The 13,785-nt window shown below is 60.4% G+C and overlaps 2 protein-coding genes across 2 annotated transcripts in view; both read left to right on the top strand.

Moving 5' to 3' along the window:
• CACNA2D2 (calcium voltage-gated channel auxiliary subunit alpha2delta 2) overlaps positions 1-7,318 on the top strand; it is a 60,780-nt gene extending 53,462 nt beyond the window's left edge. Inside the window, exons 23-37 of the mRNA XM_090284968.1 lie at positions 2,008-2,105; positions 2,284-2,374; positions 2,453-2,515; positions 2,663-2,766; positions 3,045-3,143; positions 3,227-3,315; positions 3,519-3,569; positions 3,775-3,846; positions 3,948-4,100; positions 4,239-4,291; positions 4,393-4,448; positions 4,613-4,739; positions 4,874-4,983; positions 5,085-5,167; positions 5,293-7,318. Coding sequence (XP_090141094.1) covers positions 2,008-2,105; positions 2,284-2,374; positions 2,453-2,515; positions 2,663-2,766; positions 3,045-3,143; positions 3,227-3,315; positions 3,519-3,569; positions 3,775-3,846; positions 3,948-4,100; positions 4,239-4,291; positions 4,393-4,448; positions 4,613-4,739; positions 4,874-4,983; positions 5,085-5,167; positions 5,293-5,445 — 1,402 coding nt within the window. The 3' untranslated portion in view covers positions 5,446-7,318. The remainder of the gene's footprint in view (positions 1-2,007; positions 2,106-2,283; positions 2,375-2,452; positions 2,516-2,662; positions 2,767-3,044; positions 3,144-3,226; positions 3,316-3,518; positions 3,570-3,774; positions 3,847-3,947; positions 4,101-4,238; positions 4,292-4,392; positions 4,449-4,612; positions 4,740-4,873; positions 4,984-5,084; positions 5,168-5,292) is intronic.
• Positions 7,319-9,542: 2,224 nt separating this feature from the next.
• Positions 9,543-13,753, top strand: TMEM115 (transmembrane protein 115). Its single transcript, XM_090284815.1, has 2 exons — positions 9,543-10,860; positions 13,271-13,753. Exons 1-2 carry the CDS (start codon positions 10,010-10,012, stop codon positions 13,473-13,475), a joined length of 1,056 nt encoding a protein of 351 aa, XP_090140941.1. The 5' UTR covers positions 9,543-10,009; the 3' UTR covers positions 13,476-13,753.
• Positions 13,754-13,785: the final 32 nt, after the last annotated feature.

The following is a 13,785-nucleotide window of genomic DNA, read 5'->3' as shown; positions in this document are numbered from 1 at the left end:
GTCCTTCCCCACCCTGACTGCCCTGGCCCGCCTCCTGCACTGCTGCCTGGAGCTCTGTGTGTCTGTCCTGTGCACGGTCGCCCCACCCCCCACCCCGCGCATAGCCCCGTATGTGTGGCCATGTGCATACCTGGGCCATGTAGCTGAACCAGGCAGCAGTGGCCAGCTGCCCGCGGCCGGCTCCCACCAGGCCCGGGGCGGGAGGGTTCCGGACCCTCTGCTGACCTTCCCTACCTTCTCAGGCAACCAGAGGACTCCTTTCTGCCCTGGGCTGGCCTGCTGCAGGACGCCCCTCGCTGGGCAGCTGCTGCTCTGGTTGGCGGTGCCTCCCCACTCCCCACCCCTGCACCCTGTCCTTGTCCTGTGTCAGTCAGTGTTTGTGTGGGTCTGGGGACGAGCCAGCCAGAGCCCCTGTCGGCATGCCGAGTCTAGGTGTGGTGGCTCACTGAGGACAGGGTGGAAGAGGGGGTGGGGGCTTTGAGGAGCTGCCTGGACACGTGAGGGGTCGGGGCAGGTGCAGGTGCAGGCCTGGACCGTCCCACAGTGCACTCAGCACACGTCCACACATCCTCGTGTGCACGCCCTGGGCCTGGTGGCCCGCATCTGAAGAAGCCAGTGGGCCCCCAGGTGGCAGAGCCTTCCCCTGTGGCCTGGGCTTTGGATGAGGGCAGGTGGATGCAGCTAACGGAGACCCAGGGGCACTGTCAGGCACCACACGCGGGCTCTGGACACGCCTAACCTTCATGTGTGCACGTGCGCGCATGCGCCCACAGATTTCTCTGTGACACTCTGTACGTGTTTGTGTTTGAGTCATTGTGGGTGTTAGTAAGAGTCTCAGTGCAAATGTGGGGTGTGCTGTGTGCACCAGTGACTGCGGAAGTGTGTGGAAAGGGCTGTGTGGCCCACATACCCTGAGGAGACACTCTGAGGACAGGGACTATGTTTTTGTCACCTCTTTGTCTTTGGTTGAAGAGCTCAATAAATATGTCTTGGGTGAGTGAATAAAGTAACCCACAACTACAAGTGTACACATGGGGAACTGCAGATGACATGCAGCTCAAGCCCAGCTGTTGGCGTGTCACTCTGGGCGCATCACGTGTGGCCTCACACAGAAGTGCAAGCTGAGCACCGCACCAAGGCCCTGGCGGCCAGGGAGCAGGTGGCGCTGAGACCCAGTCCCAGGTGCCCTCACCAAGCTGTGGGCCCTAGCAGAGCCTGGGGAAGCAGCACATTCTAAAAATTACCCACAAGTTACTGCCATACGAGCCTGTGCAGAGGCCTCTGGTGGCCGGGGTGGGAGGGAGGAATTGGCCAGGAGAGGCAGATCCATGTACCAGGGTGGAAGGCCTGCTCGTCACGACTTCCTGGGGAGCAGAGCCTGCACCCCACCATCCCCATGCTCTCTGAGCCTGGAGGGCCTTGAGGAGGTGAGGGACTTGGCCTGCCCGCCTCTGAGACAAGAGCATTCCAGGCAGAGGGACTAGCCAGTCCGAGGACCCGTGGGTTCCCACTGGCTTCATGGCGTCCTCTATAGTATGATGGAAAACAAGCTCAGGGAGCTTGAGTGAGTTGCCCAAAGGCACACAGCCAGGAGGAGGCAGGAGGAGGTCTTAGACTCGGCTGACTAAGGCCGGTGCTGGGACTCCACCCACCTTGTGCCCATGGACCCCTATGGCATACAGGTGGGTGAGCCCACCTGCAGGGCCTCCCAGGTGCTCCATCTGGGTCCAGATACATAGGACAGGCGGGAGGCTCTGCAGGGCCATGCCCAGCAGGGAGAATCTTCCAGGATGGAAGACGTAGACCCTCATTCTCTTCCAACTGTGCCCCTGCTCAGACCTGGGGGCCTGCCAGGTGTGTAGTGGCTGCAGCCTGTCAGAATACACCTGCCCCTCCCTGAGGTCTGGGCTTCTCAGAAAATGACCAGGAAGACCTGTTGGGAAGCCTCAACCCTCTGCCCTATTCAGCCCCCCAAGCCCACTCTCCTTGCCCCCCTCCACCCCCCAGAGAGTATTGCAAGGACCTGAATGCCTCAGACAACAACACTGAGTTCCTGAAAAACTTCATTGAGCTTATGGAGAAAGTGACCCCAGATTCCAAGCAGTGTGAGTACCTGGTGGGGCATCCCCGAGGAACCCAGGGACCGCGCAGGCGTGGAAATAAGCAGGCCCCGGCCAAGGGCAAGGCCTGGGCCAGATCAGGGGAACTGCTCCTGTTGTGGGGGGCACAGTGGGCGGGGAGCCACGAGAAGACGCCCCCTCCGGCCCTACCCTCCTGTTACAGGCAACAACTTCCTTCTCCACAACCTGATCTTGGACACGGGCATCACACAGCAGCTGGTGGAGCGCGTGTGGCGGGACCAGGATCTCAACACGTAGGCACCACCCGGCCGCAGGGGGGGGGGGGTGAGGCCCCAGCCCTGTGTGTGACCTCACCTCCCTGCTGCCCCCAGGTACAGCCTTCTGGCCGTGTTTGCTGCCACCGACGGAGGCATCACCCGAGTATTCCCCAACAAGTAAGTGACAACCCCACTACTCAGCACCCTGCCCTCACCTGGCACCTGCCTCTGTCCCGCCGCCCAGAGGCCTCTTTGCACCTGCTGAGACCACTGTCCCCCATAAGCCTCCCCTTCCATCAACCTCTGCCTGTCTTGGGTGACCAGGGCAGCTGAGGAGTGGACGGAGAACGCTGAGCCCTTCAATGCCAGTTTCTACCGCCGCAGCCTGGATAACCGCGGCTACATCTTCAAGCCCCCACACCAGGATGGTGAGTGTCATCCAGGTGCCCAGCAGCAGGGGAGGCAGGGGCCTCCCTGTGAGCTCAGCCAGAGCTGGGCTCGACTCCGCAGCCCCATGCAAACGCGAGGCAGGCTGAGATGGGCGCAGATGAGAAGAGAGGGCTAGGCTCTGCAGAATGCTGTGCTGGGTGCTGGGTGCTTAGGCTGGGGTCAACCTTGACTTGGGCTCCTGGGTCCTCTGGGCTCAGCAGGGAGTGGTCAGTGGGGTTGCTGGCCCCCACTCCTGACTGCCCACCCTCACCCGCAGTCCTGTTAAGGCCTCTGGAGTTGGAGAATGACACAGTGGGCATCCTTGTCAGCACAGCTGTGGAGTTCAGCCTGGGTGGGCGCACGCTGAGACCAGCTGGTGAGTGCCCACAGTGGAAGCAGGGAGAGACAACAGGCTGCCTAGGCAGGCAGGCATTGATGGCCCCTTGCTCTCCTCCACAGTGGTGGGCGTTAAGCTGGATCTAGAGGCCTGGGCTGAGAAGTTCAAGGTGCTAGCCAGCAACCGTACCCACCAGGACCAGCCACAGAAGGTACTTAGGCAGGGGTGGGGGCCATAAGTCCAGAAGTACCCATTCTGGAACCCCCAGGAACTTCTAATAGTCCTCCCACTCAAAGTGGCTCTGGGGCCTATGGGGAGGCGGGGGCTGTTGCAGACAGCCTGGGGACCCATGCGGGGGAAGGGCGATGGGAGGGGAGACTGGTGGGCACCTTACGGTCCTTGCTCTCTGCCCAGCAGTGCGGCCCCAGCAGCCACTGTGAAATGGACTGCGAGGTCAACAATGAGGTGCGTGCGCCCTGAACCCTAGCTTACCCTGCTCCCAGCTTCTCAGTCCCAACTACAACCAACACCTAGCCCATCCCCCCTGCCGACCTCACCAGAACTGGGGCAAGTGGGGACCCCTCCACTCAGGCAGTGGACTGCCAAGGCCTGGGGAGGAAGGGCTGGGCCCACACCCCTCTTCATCTTACCCCCGCTCCCCACCTCTCAGGACCTGCTCTGTGTCCTCATTGATGACGGAGGATTCCTGGTGCTGTCAAACCAGAACCATCAGTGGGACCAGGTGAGGGTCAGGAAGAGGGCAGAAGGAGGGGTCTGGTTTGAGCCTTCTGGGGGCGTGGCACTGCCAGTCCTGTGACTGTGGCTCCCTCCCCGCGTCCCCAGGTGGGCAGGTTCTTCAGTGAGGTGGATGCCAACCTGATGCTGGCACTCTACAATAACTCCTTCTACACCCGCAAGGAGTCCTACGACTATCAGGCAGCCTGTGCCCCGCAGCCCCCAGGCAACCTGGGTGCTGCACCCCGGGGCGTCTTTGTGGTGAGCCCCAGCAGTGAATGCCTGGCCTGGAAATGTGGGGGCTGGGGGGCTGGGAGACCTGCCCAAAGATGACCCCCTAGAGCTGGGGGTGACACGGGTCTGGGGGCAGCGGTGGCAGCCCATGTCTCTCTACTGCAGCCCACCATTGCAGACGTCCTTAACCTGGCCTGGTGGACCTCAGCCGCGGCCTGGTGAGTCCTAGCGGGGAGAGGGGTCAGGGAGGGCTCAAGAGAAGGGGGGCAGGGCACTGGCCTCTACTGCCCACTCCCACTCGGTCACTCATGCCCTGCAGGTCCTTGTTCCAGCAGCTTCTCTATGGCCTCATCTGTCACAGCTGGTTCCAAGCAGGTAGGTAGGGCTTTGGAACCCCCGCCTCAGATCCCCTGTCCGATCTGCACAGATTCCGACGCTCAAGGGAGGGCGGGGTTTACGGCCGAGCACAGTGAGCGCGGCTGAGTGCCCCCACGGTGCCAGGGTGTAAGGCTGTGGTTGAGGCGCTCTGGCCCTCGCAGACCCCGCGGAGGCCGAGGGCAACCCCGAGGCGCGCGAGAGCAGCTGTGTCATGAAACAGACGCAGTACTACTTCGGGTCGGTGAACGCCTCCTACAACGCCATCATCGACTGCGGAAACTGCTCCAGGTGCCGGCCGGGGGGCGGGGGCCGGGGCGGGAAGGGGCGTGGCCTGGGTGAGGGGCGTGGTGTGGCCTGGCTGGGGGCGGGGCCTGGAGGGGCGGGGCGGACCTCAACGCCACGCCTTTCCGTGATGCCGCCAGGCTGTTCCACGCGCAGAGACTGACCAACACCAACCTTCTCTTCGTGGTGGCCGAGAAGCCGCTGTGCAGCCAGTGTGAAGCCGGCCGGCTGCTGCAGAAGGAGACGCACTGTATCCTCCCCGCGCCGCCCCCAGCCTCCCGCTCCCCTCCCGCCCCGCGCGCGCCCTCTGTGCCGCCGCTGCCGCCTCCTTGACTCCCCACCCATGCCCAGCGGACGGCCCGGAGCAGTGCGAGCTGGTGCAGAGACCAAGGTACCGCAGAGGCCCGCACATCTGCTTCGACTACAACGCGACGGTGAGCACGGGTGGTGGGCTGTTCTCCCGCTCTCCTCCCCCCGGGCTGGCGCAGCTCTGTCCCGGCCCGCGCCCCCACCCCCACCCCCACCCCCCAGGCCGACCGGCTCCTTGTCTCTTCCGCAGGAAGATACCTCAGATTGCGGCCGCGGAGCCTCCTTCCCACCGTCGCTGAGCATCCTGGTGTCCCTGCAGCTGCTGCTGCTCCTGGGCCTGCCTCCCGGGCCGCAGGCTCCAGTCCGCGCCCGCGCCCACGCCCACGCCTCGCGCCGCCTCTGAGCGCCCCGCCCCAGGCCTCCCGCTCTCCGCCCCGCACTCCCCGCCTTAGATCCTCGCCCCCTTCCCTTCCCGAAGGACCCGAACGCGCCAGGCCCCTACAGTGTTTAGCCTTGGAATTGGAGGTCGGGGGTCCCACAGAAGGGCGCCACATGTCTTTGGCCCCCGAGCCACATCTGCTGCTGAACTGTCATAGTGTCCCCAGACCCCTCATTCCCACTGGACTTATCCACCCCCAGGGTTGGGACAGGGAAGCCACAGTACAGGTGCCAAACTAGGCCCCACCGCCCGCCCTGCCCCAGGCTCCCTTTGTGCGGGAGAACTAGGCCCCGCCCCCACGGGATTCCTCTGATCTGGTCCCTCCACCCACCTAGGACCAAATCTGGATGCCCTGGGAAATAGTGGAGGAAGCTGAGGTGCGCAGGTGGAGCCCTGTGCATCCCAGCTTGAGTCCTGACAGGAGAGAGGTCCTGGGGCAGCCCCCCAGCGGGCTCCTGCTCCTCTCAGGCCTCCTCCTCCTCGCCCTCCCCCCCAAGCCCTGCAGGTGTTCGTTCAGTGACTGTAAGACTGGCTCAGACACAACCCCACGCACACCTGGAGCCCTGAGGGCAGAGGCTGGACTCACATTAGACATATCCTGGAGGACACAGACAGACATACACGTGGTGGGGCGAGGTGGGGCTCCCAGTCCTTACACAGGGGGAGGGGTGGAGGGAGGGTTGGCCTGCACACTCCATCTCCTGCTCACCTCCCGCCTCTAATCGGACCTGCAGCCCTACCGGTCCGCCGTCTTTAAAGCTGAATGTCAAACAGTGCCAAATGCTGGGGCAGGGGGTGAAGACCCCTCTGTTCCACCCTAGCCGCCAGTGTCCCCTAAATGCCTCTCACCTGCCCCAGGTGCTCATTGTAACCATTTATCACTAGTGTCAGGCCCCCAGTGGGACCACATGCCACTGCCTGCACCCCCTGGCAGAGGAACCCTCACCAGTCATCACCCTTTGCCTTAGCGGGGTGACTTAACTGCTCCTGGCTGGGCCATCCCACCCTCCATCTGGCCCTTACACGCAGGCCTGTGCCCGCTTCCCATCTCCTTCCCACTGACACACACACGCATTGCCCTCTGGAGGCCAAACTCCTCTCTGAACACGTACTTGCACACACACATACACACACTCTGTGCACACAGAGGCTGGGCCTGGGCACACTTTCACACCATTCATTCTGGTCATTTCCTCCAAAGGCATCCCAGCCTGGGGGCTGGGTGGGGGACTGAGGGCAGGGGGATGCGGCCATGGGGCTCAGATGGACTGGGAGGAGGGGGGAGGGTGGATGCATTAATTAATGGCTCCATTAATTAATGTCATGTTGCTTGTCGCTTTCTCAGTGCGTGTATGGTCCATGCCCGCTGCTGGTGCCAGGGTGGTGCCCACGCAGTACACCCAGCCCAGGTGCCAGCCGTGTCTTGCGGGGGTGTGTGTGTAACTGTAGTGTAGTTAGGTGCTCAATGGAGAATATAAAAATAAAAAAGAATCAAACATATACAGAAAATTAATATATATTTTAAGTTTGAAAAACAGACAAAACAATCCCCATCAGGTAGTTGTCCAACCCCCAGCTGGGTCTGATCCTTCTCATTGCCCACCCGACCTGGCTGCCCCTCACCTCGGGCTCGAGGGGTCTTGGGGGCCATTTCCTTTTCTCTGCCCGGTTATTTTGGTTGTTGTCCTATTTTGTACAGACAAGTCGGAAAAACAACAGCGACAAACACGTCAAGAAACTTTGTAAAATATTGTGTGTGTGATTCCTTGTAAAATATTTTCAAATGGTTTATTACAGAAGATCAGTTATTAAATAATGTTCATATTTTCACTTCAAATGGTTCCCATCCACTGTGTCTGCCCTGGGGTGAGGGTTGGGTAGCATGAAGAGAGGTGACCTTCACCTCAGAGTGCCACTTAACACTGGCCAGGAGTGAAGCCAGAGCATCCAGGTCCCAGGTGTAGGGCATGATAGGCATGCCGCTCCCCAGACCCCCTAAACATCAGATACTTGAATCCTGTGCCTTGTGTAACCCCAAAAGCATTTGGGGAAAGCTGGTTTTTATACAAAAAAAAAACAAAAAACCTCCCAGAGGCTCAAGGACATGAGATGTGGGTTTAGGCAGGCATCCAGCCATCAGGTCAGACCACCCGGGCCTAGAGGACAGGTCCCCCACCGGAAGTGAAGAGTGAGTACTTGGCCTGAGTCCAGTACCTGCTGCTTCAGGGCCCAGTGCTGCTGTTTGGAGGAGCCAAGGTCTAGTTCACGTTAAGGCATGACCACTGCCCTTCCTGGCCCAGGGGAGGCTCAGGGCCCAGTGCTCTCCATGGCCACTGCTGCCCACACTAGAACCTAACTCTTGTTCATTTTAATTCCAACTTTTAATAGCCAACCCTACCTAATCCCTGTGACTGAGTTGTTTTCAAGAGGAAAAACATCCACTAGTGCAGAGGTTTCCCAGTGCTGCTGACACTCCCAGTACACACTCAGCACTCGCCCGGTGGCTTCTGGCTGCGTCCTCACCACAGCCTTTGAGCTCATCCCCATACTGCAGATGAGCAAACTAAGGCTTAGGAGAAATCCTTTCTTCCCAAATGAGGACAAGAAATCAGCAAAGGTTTCTGAGAGGAAGGGGCCTGTGGCTGCGGGGCCTTAGATGCTAAATAAAGGGCTTCCCAGGCCTTAGCAAACATGCCCTTCCTCACTCCTCCACAGGAGCTGGCACAGAGCAATGCCTAACTAGCAACCTCTGAGCCAGCCCCCATGGCCCGCAACAGCCCCGGATTGGTCCTGGAGGTCCTGGGGTGGGGCTGCCAGATAAAATATAGCACGCTCCATCAAATTTGACTTTCAGATAAACAACATATTTTTTTAGTATGTTTCCAATATCGTGTGGGACATTATTAAAAAAAAAAAGCAAAAAGATTGGGGACATGGTTATACTAAAAAAAGGATTTGTTGTTTATTTGAAATTCAAATTTGATTGAGCACCTTATATTTTGATTTGCTAAATCTGGAAACCCTACCCTGGGGTGGCATCCAGTGGGAACTTAGACCCCAGACAAAAATAAAGGGGGTCAACACCCTTTGTAATACGGAAGGCTATGCTCATGTTGGCAGTGGTACTGAGGTCAGTAGCTGAAAGGAAGGGATCCTGCACTTTATAAATGTACTTTGTCATATAATTATTTTAATTATATGCACATTTCTAAAAAGGAACTCAAGTTACAAAAAATCAGCTTGCACAGGACACAGCCTGCCAGGAGCCACTGCTGCAATGAAGCAGGGACCCAGGGCCTGTCTTTTCCAAGTTTGTGGGGAGACCTCTTCCTCTGGGCCAGCAATCAGAAGTTTGCTAAGGGCATGAAACCTGAGTTTGAGTTGTGGCTTCACCTTAATTGTAACAAGCGCATCCTGGGTAACACACTCACTGCGCACCCAGGGAAAAATGGCATTTTACACTCCAGTCCCCTTGGACCCTGACAGTAGGTCCTGTTATCTCCGTTTTACGGTCCAAGAAACTTGAGTTTCAACAAAGTCCAGGGACTTGGCCAATGTCACACAGCAGAGCAAGAATTCCAACCTGGGTCAGGCCCCATACATCCCATACAACCTGAGTCAGGCTTATACCAGACCGTGGAACTTCCAGTTCGCACACATTACTGCACACACCAGGGCCACCCAACAGCCTTACCCACACACCTGTCCACAAGGACGCGCCCACTCACAAGTACATGCACAAAGCGCCACTCTTTCCGGGAGATTCAACGAATGTGGGGCATGCAGTTGTAGTGCTGCCTGTACCCGCCGCTTTTAGCGATGCTCCTTCCCCGACTCCCACCTCCCGAGAACAGGGATGAAACGGTCCTGAAAACTACGATTCCCGAGCACACCTCCTCTCACCACCTACAGGATGGGCCCTGGCGCACAGCCTCCTGGGACTTGTAGTTCTACCCAGAATTCTGATTTCCGTTGGCCCCCAGCTTCGGCCAAGAACTCGGTGTCCCAGCATGCCGCGGAACCGGAAGACCTACACTGAGAGGTCATCCCGCCGCCGCCCGGGGCGCGCAGGCGCACCGTTCCTGTTTGTCGGCTCCTGAGAAGGAAGGAGGTACCATCAAGCCCAAGACCTAGGCCGAACCGGAGCTGACCAGACCTGACTCGAGCCCAGAACTAGGCTCCAGTACCGCGCGGACCGGACCGTAGGACCCCGGAGTAGATGGAGTAGGCCCAGCCCCGATATCAACGCCAGCCCGCTCGGCCTGGCTCGGGGCCAACAGGGCGGACAGGCGGGCGGGCCGAAGCCGCCCAGGGCCTTCCCTCGGGTCCCCCGCGAGGGGCCGTGGCTCCGGCCCCGCAGCCAGGCCCGATCCGGCCCTTTGGAACTGGAGTCGACCCGGCGCGAAGTGGAGCCTTCACCGGGGCCATAGGCCGGACCCGGGCCTCCCGTCGGGGCCGGACCGGGACGAGGCCCCGGGGAGGCCCCTAGCCTGCTGGACCCTTCCCTCAGGCCGCGCCCGCCGGGAAGATGCAGCGCGCCCTGCCGGGCGCCCGCCAGCACTTGGGGGCCATCCTGGCCAGCGCCAGCGTGGTGGTGAAGGCCCTGTGCGCGGCGGTCCTGTTTCTCTACCTGCTGTCCTTCGCCGTGGACACGGGCTGCCTGGCGGTCACCCCAGGCTACCTCTTTCCGCCCAACTTCTGGATCTGGACCCTGGCCACCCACGGGCTCATGGAGCAGCACGTGTGGGATGTGGCGATCAGCCTGGCCACCGTGGTGGTGGCCGGCCGCCTGCTGGAGCCCCTCTGGGGGGCCCTGGAGCTGCTCATCTTCTTCTCGGTGGTGAACGTGTCGGTGGGGCTGCTGGGGGCCTTCGCCTACCTCCTCACCTACATGGCCTCCTTCAACCTGGTGTACCTCTTCACCGTCCGCATCCACGGCGCCCTGGGCTTCCTGGGCGGCGTGCTGGTGGCCCTCAAGCAGACCATGGGGGACTGCGTGGTGCTGCGGGTGCCCCAGGTGCGCCTCAGCGTGGTGCCCATGCTGCTGCTGGGGCTGCTGCTGCTGCTGCGCCTGGCCACGCTGCTGCAGAGCCCGGCGCTGGCCTCCTACGGCTTCGGGCTGCTCTCCGGCTGGGTGTACCTCCGCTTCTACCAGCGCCACAGCCGCGGCCGCGGGGACATGGCCGACCACTTCGCTTTCGCCACCTTCTTCCCCGAGATCCTGCAGCCCGTGGTGGGGCTGTTGGCGAACTTGGTGCACAGCCTCCTGGTGAAGGTGAAGATATGCCAGAAGACGGTGAAGCGCTACGATGTGGGGGCCCCGTCCTCCATCACCATCAGCCTCCCCGGCACAGACCCTCAAGACGCGGAGCGGAGAAGGTACTGTGGGGTCTTCCGAAACCTTGCTGAGCTGGGAGGATATTTACTAAGTCACGTTCCATCTGTCGGGGTGCTTCCTGTACATAGGATGGCGGCCAAAGGTCAGGTGTTGGGGCGGACTCGGGAGGAGATCAGATCCGGTCTGTGGCCTTGAGGAATTCAGCATTGAGGTGTCTGGGCCCCAGCAGGGGCTTCCCAGCCTCAGGCCAAAGGGCCCCAGGAACTGTCCAGTTTCCTTTGGTGCTGTGTGAGGGGCTCATGGTCTTAGAATCTTGGAATCCTAGGCACTGGATCTGTGGAAGCCAGACACAACCTGCCGGTCCGTGGGAGGGGAGGACCGAGGAGACCTGGGGTCCTTAAGAGGCAGCCTGGGGCACCCCACTTTCCAATTGCTGAACCGTGTTCTCTTCCGGGGCCTTAATTCAGGTTCTGTGCTTTTCTGCCACTTACTAGACTTACCCCACCCTCCCACAGGTAGGCATGTGTTACCAAACCCAGGGGAACAGGACACGTGACCCCGGGGAATGGAGACAGCCTTTTCATTATCTGAAAACCAAGCCATTGGCACCATCTGGAGGCCCCGTTGTTGTTCACTCAGTGCACCTTGGCTGGGGCAGAGCAGAGCTTTTTAAATCCAGCTCTTTCTCTCCCCGGCCTGTGGCCTCCCCAGAGTGGTCACAGCTCCATTTCCAGCATTATTCTTGGGGGGTTTTGAGGCAGTGACTTGAGTAGTGAGACCTGGAGCAGGCTAGGTTCCTACCTCTGCATCTTTATGAATTCAGGTGAAGTTAGCCCTGTGCTTCATCCCCACTGGGGCCATGGAGCTGAGGGGGATACATCGCTTTCTTGAAGGAGTTTCCAGCTGGGGAGCCACAGATCACTATGGGCCAAAGTGGTGGGGGCTGCAGGGCATAACTGTGGGCCCTACAGTTTGTGTCTCTGTGGCTGATGAACCCTAAAGCCCAAAGTCTGTCTTAACCTCATCCGCTGGAGGGGAGGGAGCCACCAGCACAGCTGAGCCTGGTGGACCTGAGCTGTCCCCAGAGCTCTGCAGGTGGTGGCCTGTGCCAGGGAGAGGTCTGGGAGTTTTAGGGTTGTCTGGACATTCAGAACACCTGCTCAGACCCAAGGAAGTGGACAGGAGGAGGCAGGTTGGGGGCTGGGGGTGTCAGGAGGGAGACTCTTGGCATAGCCTTGAGGCTGTGAGCTTACTCAGGGGTGGGGGTTACTCCTCCGACCACTGTGACATCTGGCTGCATGCCACTCCCAGACCCAAAGGGCTGCTAGTAGAGGGACCCAGGGCTTCCTATCTCTGACCCTTGTGAGGAAGTGACTAGCAAGCCACTGCCTCTGTACCTTGGCAGTCCTACGGCAGAATGGACAAGGGATCTCCGGGATGGGAGCCTGGGGAGCAGCGGAGGCCTGTCTGTCTGTGCCGACTTGCTGTGTGCCAGTCGGGAGGACAGAGTGGGTGTGTGCTGGGGCTTCTGGCGCCCGTCTCGTTGCTGTCTCTCCTGGCATGATTCCTGGCATGGTGGAGACCTTGGTTTTCTGCTGGGAGTTGGAGGTTTTACAGCCTGTGCTGCATGCTGGTGGCACAGAGACTGAGGCATCGGGTCCAGAGTAGCCGCTGCAGGAAGCGTTACCTGGCAGCACCCCACCTCTTGGTGGGCCTGGGTACCAGGTGCGCACATGGACCTTCCAGTGAACTCTCCCACCTGCCCCCAGAGCGGGGCCTCTAAGGGTCTGCCCAGTAGAACCAGTAGGCTCTGGCCTTTGCCTGACCCATGTTTCTCCTTTCTCTCTACCTTTCAAGGACTCTGTGTGTCCCTACTTAAGACAGGTCCTGGTGGCTTTGGGGAGTCTTCTGGGAAGGAGAATACGTGTAAGAATCAGTTAGGGGGGCTGCTGACCTAGATGGCCCTGCTCCCCGGGCTGAGAGCTAAGGCAGGTGCTTCAGTCCCAGCCTTCCCCACAGACCCTTGCCAGGAGGCCCAAAATACCCCTAACTAGAAGCGGCGAGGAGGAATCACCCTCTCCAGTGATGCCAGGGCCCCGGTAGAAAGTGGTGTGTCCAGGAATTTGTCCTTCCACCCACCTACCTAGGGGCGCATCTGCCCACCCCGAGGCACCACCCTCAGAACCGTTCCTGGGCTGGCCTGCTGGGCAGTCTGGCAGACACCCAGCGGGCCTTCTCGGCCTGGGGTGCCCCAGCTGGGAAAGGGAGCCTCCACAGCCTTTATGTCCTCGTTCTGGTGGCAGAGCGGGCCCTGCATGGGGAAGGGACACACATCGGGGCCTTCGGAGACGGGGTCTGAGTGTGAGGGCGAGTCTGCTTCATGGGGGGACAGTGCAGGGCATGGGCCGAGTCCCAGCCCAGAGTGACCTGCCCTCTCTCCTCTGGCCCCAGGCAACTGGCCCTGAAGGCCCTCAATGAGCGACTGCAGAGAGTGGAGGACCGGTCCGCCTGGCCGAGCATGGACGGTGACGAAGAGGAAGCCGGGGCCCAGGCGGACAGCCCTCTGCCCACAGACAAGGCCCCCACACTCTCAGGGGAGGGGGCTGCCCCCGAATCCAGCCTGATCACCTTTGAGGCAGCCCCCCCAAAGCTGTAACTGCAGCCCACCTGAGCGTAGCGCCTCCTCCCCCACGCCCCCGATACCCTCTCCAATACTCTGAAGAGAGGGAAGGTGGTCTGCTGGGGGCGTCCACAGCCTCTGCTCTCTCTCGCCAACACTACCCAGGACTCTTGCGACCTGGTTCCAACTCTAGACAACCGCTGCGTCAGGCCTGGGGCCTCTGCAGCATCAGCCCTCTGAGGGAGGACTGCACCTCAGCAGGCAGACCCAAGCAAGTGGCCGCAGGGACGCTGGTGCCACAGCTTTGGAACCAACCCTCCTGGTACTGGCTGCTGAGAGCCCTGAG

This window comes from Furipterus horrens, unplaced genomic scaffold, assembly GCF_987537825.1.
Source record: "Furipterus horrens unplaced genomic scaffold, mFurHor1.1.pri manual_scaffold_7, whole genome shotgun sequence".
Classification (NCBI taxonomy): Eukaryota; Metazoa; Chordata; class Mammalia; order Chiroptera; family Furipteridae; genus Furipterus; species Furipterus horrens.
Note: the sequence above shows the minus strand (reverse complement) of the source record. Positions and strands in the feature narration are given on the sequence as shown.

Bases quoted from the DNA above. Each gene is read 5' to 3' on its own strand.
- TMEM115 (XM_090284815.1), top strand. From the start codon at position 10,010: ATGCAGCGCGCCCTGCCGGGCGCCCGCCAGCACTTGGGGGCCATCCTG. The intron at 10,861-13,270 runs GTACTGTGGGGT...CTCTGGCCCCAG, and splicing joins CAAGACGCGGAGCGGAGAAG to GCAACTGGCCCTGAAGGCCC.